Source organism: Plodia interpunctella, chromosome 9 (assembly GCF_027563975.2).
Source record: "Plodia interpunctella isolate USDA-ARS_2022_Savannah chromosome 9, ilPloInte3.2, whole genome shotgun sequence".
NCBI lineage: Eukaryota > Metazoa > Arthropoda > Insecta > Lepidoptera > Pyralidae > Plodia > Plodia interpunctella.
In genome coordinates, this window is record NC_071302.1 from 10,134,383 (window position 1) to 10,142,220 (window position 7,838).

The 7,838-nt window shown below is 36.8% G+C and overlaps 1 protein-coding gene across 2 annotated transcripts; it reads left to right on the forward strand.

The window, feature by feature from the left end:
• Positions 1–459: 459 nt before the first annotated feature.
• On the forward strand, positions 460–4,916 carry LOC128672380 (uncharacterized). Of its 2 annotated transcripts, XM_053749498.1 has the most exons (5): positions 460–740; positions 1,628–1,773; positions 2,640–2,774; positions 3,328–3,456; positions 4,643–4,916. In XM_053749498.1, exons 1-5 carry the CDS (start codon positions 630–632, stop codon positions 4,836–4,838), a joined length of 717 nt encoding a protein of 238 aa, XP_053605473.1. In that variant the 5' UTR covers positions 460–629; the 3' UTR covers positions 4,839–4,916. The 2 variants fall into 2 exon arrangements, with proteins under 2 accessions (XP_053605473.1, XP_053605474.1); XM_053749499.1 differs by lacking the exon at positions 3,328–3,456.
• Positions 4,917–7,838: the final 2,922 nt, after the last annotated feature.

Consider the following 7,838-nt stretch of genomic DNA (forward strand, 5'->3'; position numbering starts at 1 on the left):
AGATTCCTGAGAAAGGTTTAGGTGAAATTTAGGTAGGTACTTATGGCACTTTTATTCGAGAATTCATTTGAAAATTACATTGTAATGTTCTTATATCTACGTATTTGTGTTTGTGTTATATTATGATGTGTAAGTACATACCTTAGATATAGGTAAATTTATACTTATATGACGTGACGTGATGTGATTTGTAAAAACGGTATCGCTTGTATGGAATAGTATGGAGCATGGATTTCGTAAGTACTTCGTTGTACGGAGTACCTACTAATTCCATGGTATGGAGATATTCAATGCTGATGATCTAAGCGAAATTGGAATATTGCTCAATAATATTCAGTGATATTTTACAACAGCAGCGACGCCCTCATCGGGATAATGTTGTCATCAATATAATTCCATACCTACTCAACCTACCGCTGCGTTGAACATAATTGTAGTATAGAGTTTAAAAACAAAACTCTTCACAGTCACATGTCTCACGTCATCAGTGTCAAACGTCAAAGATAATCAAAATTTAAAGCGAAAGTCGATAATCAAGATAAATAATAAACAATTACAAAATGTTTACATAATATTTATAGCGATCTGTACAATGCCAGAGTAGTTGTGGTTTGCAGATTGATTTGACTATGGCTACTGATGCCAGGAACCAAGAGCAGCTGGATCGAAATGTTGTCAGAATTGACAATGGGAATGTGGCCCACGGTTTGATTTCTGGTATACCCGAGTCCATTCCTGAGGTACTTTCTTGTTTGTTTGTTATTGTACAAAGAACATATAATAAAAGTACATAAGTATGTACTTTTATTATAACAATATGGTACACAATGGTGGACTTTTTCCATTAATGGATTTATAGAAAAAACAGCGATTAACTCACATTCTTTTCTCATAGAGGGTGTTATTGCTAACAATGGTGTCTGATTTTATTCAAGTCGCTTTAAAGAAATCAAAATCAAATCATTTATTCAGAAATTAGGCCTTCACAGGCACTTTTCACGTCATATTCTAAATTAAATGTTGTTTACCAAAGCTACAAACTACTAGCATTTCGGAACGACCACTGCTGAAAATAAATGCCGAAAGAAACTCATTCAAACAATGTTGGTCCCTATTATGCCAGAAGGGCTTACCATTTTTTAAATATAAATATAAAGCATGGCTATTACTACTACCTATCGCCATCTAGTGACAAATAGTCGTATACACACTAGTAAACTTGGTCAACTAGTGTGCAAGTTTCCTCACGATTTTTTCTTTCATATTTGACTGCTGAAAATGAACGTAGCATTAACTATTTATCTTGTTCTCTCTCTCTTTTATCCTTCCTGGTATTCAGAGCTGTGACGCCCTGAACCCCTAGGTTCGCGTAAAAAATTAAACCATTACATTTTGAAGATGTGGCTACGCTTTTACAACCGGTTGCCTGCCTGACGTCAACTCTCTTTGGAGATACTATTGTTGCCTATAAGCTGTTAAGGCATGTTTTCGTTAGTCGACTCGTACGACATCCACGGGAGGATTAGGAGTGGTTCTGTGGTTCTGTTCTAGGACAACACGCCACTTGTTAGCAATTCATACGCATCGTGAATTGACTTATGTTGAATTATGTTATCTGTGAGCCCAGGAGTTGACCGGTTCCTCGTACACTATCTCGAGCACCCAGAGCCAGTTCAGCTATGCCGTGGACAATTGGATCCGAGGCAACAACACCACCGCGCCAACAAACAACACCAACATCCCCTTTGTTGCTGGCACCATTCAGAGCTCCAGGTCTCAAACTATTTTGTTACTTAGCTTCTTTTGCTTTAGGTTTGAATTCGGATGACAACAAATTTCCTTGCAGCTTACAAATTAAAAACATCAGAACCAATTACAGGTCTTCGCAAATAATATTAGCTTACAGTTTTTAGCATTTATTAGCTTCGAAGATTTATTCCTTATTGCTAAGGATCGTCGAATTTCTGGAAAAATTGAAATATTTGGAGATCAATTCATCAGTTTATTTAGAAGCCGCTAAAATTTGAGATAACAAGACATATTCAGCGAAAGTTTCCACTCTCTTCTAGCTAGCTATGCTAATGTTGATGGAGTACTCTTGATGTTTTGATTGACAGGCAATTCATTGATTTAGGATCCAGTCAAGCCAATAATTATTATAGATTATGAAAGAGAGGTATGTCCTCGTGTCCATTCGCTTTTGGATCCGACTCTATTAGAGCGTGTTTCCATTGCTACACAGCTCCTAGAGCAATGGGGACGCGGCCGTACAATTTGTACGTTCTTCTGCGTTGAATTGTCGACGCCGTCGAATGCGTCGACATAACTCAATGTCAAAACTAAATGTAAAACAATAGAGTAGCAATGTCTATGTAACGAAGGACGACGGAGCAATAGAAACGGACCCTTAGTCATTTGGATTTACAATTTTCCAACATGTTATTTAATTAAGGAGCATCCTAAATTGGAGCGCATGCATAAAGAGGATTATATATAAATACAAAGAAAGCCAGTAATATTTGTCAGGATTGTGGCAAGTGACAGACATCCTTAGTCTCTCTCTGACAACTCCCTTGGGAAACAGACGTGATAAAAATTTGTACATTATAATTATTTGTGATTTTCTTTAACAATTCCAGGCCTGTGGAAACTCCACGTCCGCCGCTGCCTCCTGGCCCTTCCAACGATGACTCCCCAGGGCTGTGGTACACCCTGGCAATGATACTGCCCCTGCTTACTATGAACAATACCGGAGCTTGGGGATGTTCTGCTAGGTAACAACTCTATTCATATTCATATTTCTATCATTATCATCATAATCTGTAGCTATCCACATTGCTGGGTATTGGCTTCCGTCTACGCCAGTCTTTTAAATATTTCTTTACATAATTTGCACATGCACTTTAAAGGCTACTCCACACTATTTAGCTCAGATTGATGCTGACGTGAATTAATGTACATTGTATATAGCCTTTTTTCTTCTGCAAGGGAAAATCAGTACCTGATGTAAGTACGTCGAAACCGCACTATGCATACTACGAAATATGAGTTCATTCGCGTTGAGATCTGTTTAGGTTTGCCTATTAGCATGTAGCCGGCATAATAGGTGTATACCAAAGTATACTAATGACATCTTTTGAATGAAATAGAAAACAGCTTAGCACGCCATCTCTTGATAGTTTTCAGAATTAAAACAACGCCTACAAAATGTTGTTTCTATTTGTATTCTTAGTTATTATATGTAAAGTCGATAGATGGCTTTCATAATAATTTTCGTTTAGAGTATTTTTTGAAAATGTATTATAGTTATAACATTTCAAAATTTAGGCTCACTGGGAAACATTTGCCTACTGTGGAGTCTGAGCTCCAACGCATGAAGGCTGAGGAAGTATCCGGGGATGGAATGGAAGTTGATTTGCTTTATCCGGGAAGAATCCATCGCCGTTGTTTGAAAAGGTTAGTGTAGTTTCGTCACCGAGTAGTTTGGTCATAAAAACACAGGTGTGTAGTTTGGTCATCGATATATTAAATTTATTTTTCGTGGTGTAATTTGGTCATCATATTAGTTTTAGTAGGTATAGTCGACTGCATGCCAAGTTATAATGTAATGTTTTAAGATATGATTTTATGTGAGGGAAAGAGAAATTAAAAAAACAAAAACAATAAGTTGAGACATTGGGATGTTGACATACCCAAATACATCGTAAATTCATCGCTATTACCGTCAGTCGCATACAGACCACACTAGGGTAACTTGATAGGGACCAACACTGTTCAAATGAGTTTCTTTCGGCATTTCTTCTCAGCAGTGGTCGTTCCGAAATGCCAGTAGTTTGTAGCTTGTGAGAAATAACTATAAATATTGACGAGAAAAAGTGCCTGTGAAGGTTTAATTTCTGAATAAATGATTTGAATTTGAATTTGAACTTGACGTGCGATTGACTGTGTTTATTACTTCTATTATTATATGTAATATTTTATTAGCAACGGTAAAAGGACGTTTGCAATAAATTTGTGTAATTTAATATGCTGTTGCCTGTACGTATGACAAAACTACACCAAATTTAAGTATTTTTATTTACACATAATCCAACATACACTACAAGTATGGAAATTTTAAATGGTGACCAAACTACTCGATGACGAAACTACACTAGTCTAGTCTTAGTTATTAATACAATTCGCATTTCAAACGTTTGCACAAGCTTATTCACGAGCGGGTACATTCATGAATAAATACCGGCAGCTCCAGCCTGTTATCTGTGCTTAGATGTTTGAATTTTCAACATATGGAGTTGGCGTGAAAATTCAAACATCTAACTCCATATGTTGTTTCTAGGGATTAGGTTTTTATGGATAGCGGTGAACAAAACATATCTAATGTGCACACGTTTTGAATGCTGGTTCATTTTATCCTACTGCCGGCTCCACACTGTCGCCGAACATTTTGCCAAACTTTGGCAGATTTGGTATATATACATTGTTGTTTTTTATTGCAGTAAATTAATGCTCTCTCTCATATACAAATTACGCAATGTCAACGCATTCGCGTTAGCATCTTCTAAGGTCGGCGACAATGTGGTGCTGGCATACAAGGTCCTTTTATTTTAAGGTTAAATAATTCTTATCGTAACTGTTTCAGCACCATTTTCAATGCGGCCCAGTTCTTCGCAAGACTATTAGTCCAGATTTGTCAGACCATCCGCGAAAATCTCCAGAATCTGGCCCAAGACCGTATGGCGCGTGATGTCTTCGCGGCGGCCATGGACGTGGTCCTCATCATATACGCCGTCGGCTTCCTCGTACTATCCATGTACCAAGCCTCAATCTTCAATTGAGTGGAGTTATTATTTATTATATTTATGATTAAAATCATGTGACGTGCAGAATTTGGTGAATAAACTGGTCCATTTAAAGCTTTTGTGTTTAGTTACTGTTATGTTTCTCGCGACAAATATTAGTAGCCTATATATTACTGTTGGAGGTTTAGCTTGCCTGTGTCAAATTTCAAGAAAATTGTACCGTTGTCAATAAAAATACAAGTCTATTTAGGTATATTTTAATTTTAATTAAAGTAGTACGAGTTCTGCCCCGGGGCTTCGCTCCCGTGGGAATTTCTATGTGTTATTCCAGTTTATATTCTACCCGTGTAACAAATTTCATAACAATCGGCCCAGTAGATTTTGCGTGAAAGAGTGACAAACATACATACACACATCTTATTCATCATCTTGACTACCTCGGTGGCGCAGTGGTAAAGTTCATGCCACTAATCCGAGAGGTCCCGTGTTCGAAAATGATCTTTTTCTGATTGACCCGGGTCTTGGATGTTTATCTATATATGTATTTGTTATAAAATATAGTATCGTTGAGTTAGTATCTCATAACACAAGTCTAGAACTTACTTTGGGGCTAGCTTAATCTGGATGATTATTATTATTATATATTTATTTATTTATCTTCACAAACTTTTAACATTTACAATAACAGTAGAATTTAGAAACGACCAAGCATTGAGGTCGCCACGATTTTCTTATAAATTTATGACAATTGTGGCAAATAGAAAACTGTATCTAATCTAATCAATTTTGTAGCTTCGTTTGTAGTACCACTTTTTAGTTTTCGCTAATAAATAAAAGAAATTGCGTTTCGTTGAAAACGCATTCTAACATTCCTAGGAAATGTATGACTGCCTCTGACTTTAGATTTCAAAATACTGGCATATCTAGACCTTGACTAACTGTTGTAACATGTTAATGGTATCAATGGTGTTATGAACAAGCCTCTCATTATTATACTTGCATAATGGCTGATAAGTAATCAATAAAATGTCTTGATAATAAAATAAGTGTCGTGCTTATTATAATAACTATCAAACAATTACAGAGGGTATTTTAATAAGCACCACTCAATTACGGATTCAAGATTTATATAATGTTACGGCTAAACTCCGAAGTGCCTCGAAGATAGCTAGGCATTATTCCATGGACGCCCTGTAAAGCTACGTTTAACCGCACTACGAAGTGTAGCCGTGACATATTTCAAGAGGTACTTGATTCTTATGCGTGTTGTGTACCCGAAAATTTACCAATACTAAAGGAAAACAACGAGGATGTAACCTGTACCTATCTAATTGATGATTTATGCTACGAAAAATAAGTGCATAAGAATTTATACAATGGTTACCATTGCATCTATAAGTTTTTACAAATTCGCTCGTCTTTTGTCTTCACTGATAAATATGTTCAACAAAAAAGAGAAAAAAAAAATCATCAAGTAGATACAGGTTCCAGGATAAGGTTCTCGATGTTTTCCTTTCAAAAATCGGAACATGACAAGTACTATTTTAGGTCATACTTTAAATCATAATAGTTTTCAAAGCTTTGGCATTTTTCACCGACTAACAAGAAATTTCGTATTTATGCGTTGCTTTTATACCTACTTCGGGTCGTTAAAAGGCACGTGCGCGTTAAATACTCGTATTAAGCAAAGAAATTCCAAAAGTAACTCATTACAGTATTCGTTGATAACATGTCAGAAGGACTTTAATAATATTTTCCTAAGATGCCTTCACGTGGAAACCTTTCATTGTAATAATCTGGCATTCCAATAGACTGAGAGCATCAATGCATATCAACAGGATGCTCAACTATGTAAACAATCCAACTGGACTTTTAGAGCATTTTCCGCTAGTCTGTAATATTCATATTAGACGAGTGAATTTGTCAGTGATACTGACTGATGGAGCGGTGGTGATGTAATGGTTAAGCCGCCTGTGGATCGAAAGGTTCCAGGTTCGAATCATACTCGTTCCACATGAGTTTGTACCTAGATGACTCATGTTTAGTATTTTTTGAATTAACCATCTCGCGTGGTCCTCTCTATGTTGTGGTTTTTCGCTCTCTTTCGTTTTCTTCCTTAGCCGTTGAGCGTCCGGAGCCCAGCGTCCGCTTTTTTACTTTTCGTCTTCAATTAGCACGATAGTCGGCATTTTAAATAGTATTTCTTGGGTTTGCCCCTATTTAATTCAGTGGGAACGGCATAACATGCTTCACTGCCATGTAAAGCAGGTCTTCTCTGTGTGGTATGTGCAAGTTAATTCGCCCACAATGATTTGTGATTTACGGACAACTAACGCTGATACAATCCACATTCCATCACGTTTGGATCGAATTTTCTAATAAACAAACAAAATTCAAATTATTTATTGCTATGACGAATAAATACATTGCAATGCAACGAAGAAAGTAATATCATACAATGTTATGTTGAGTCATAGTTTAATGCTGAGTTTTGTTGAACAAGCTCTGGAAATATTGGCCTGAATAAATTAATGTAAATGGTCTAGTGGTTAAGACCACTTGTGATCGGTCTCAGGTTGAAATCCTATTATGTATTTTAGACTACCGATATTTCATTGTGTATATGTAATAAGACCTATATTTGTTAATTGACGTCCTTGGAGAAAAGGCCGCGGTGAAGTTTGTTGCGCCGCTTCTTCTTCACCTGCGCTTTGGAAGCCGGCAGTAGACTTAGTTTAAGTAATTTTTGACGTCAATAAGTGTTGTATATCATCCTAAATTGAATAAAGAATTTTGAATTTGAATTTGAATAAAAACTCATAAAGAAATTCACACTTCACTTATACACGAGAACACACTTGGGTTTGTGCTACCGCTATTTGCGAACTTGCTACCGGGAAAGGTAAACTTTCCGAGGAAATTGGTATTAATTAAAACAATAAATGGCGACCTCGGTGGCGCAGTGGTAAGGTTCTAGCGACTGAACCGAGAGGTCCCGGGTTCGATCCCCGGTCGGGTCATGATGGAAAATGATCT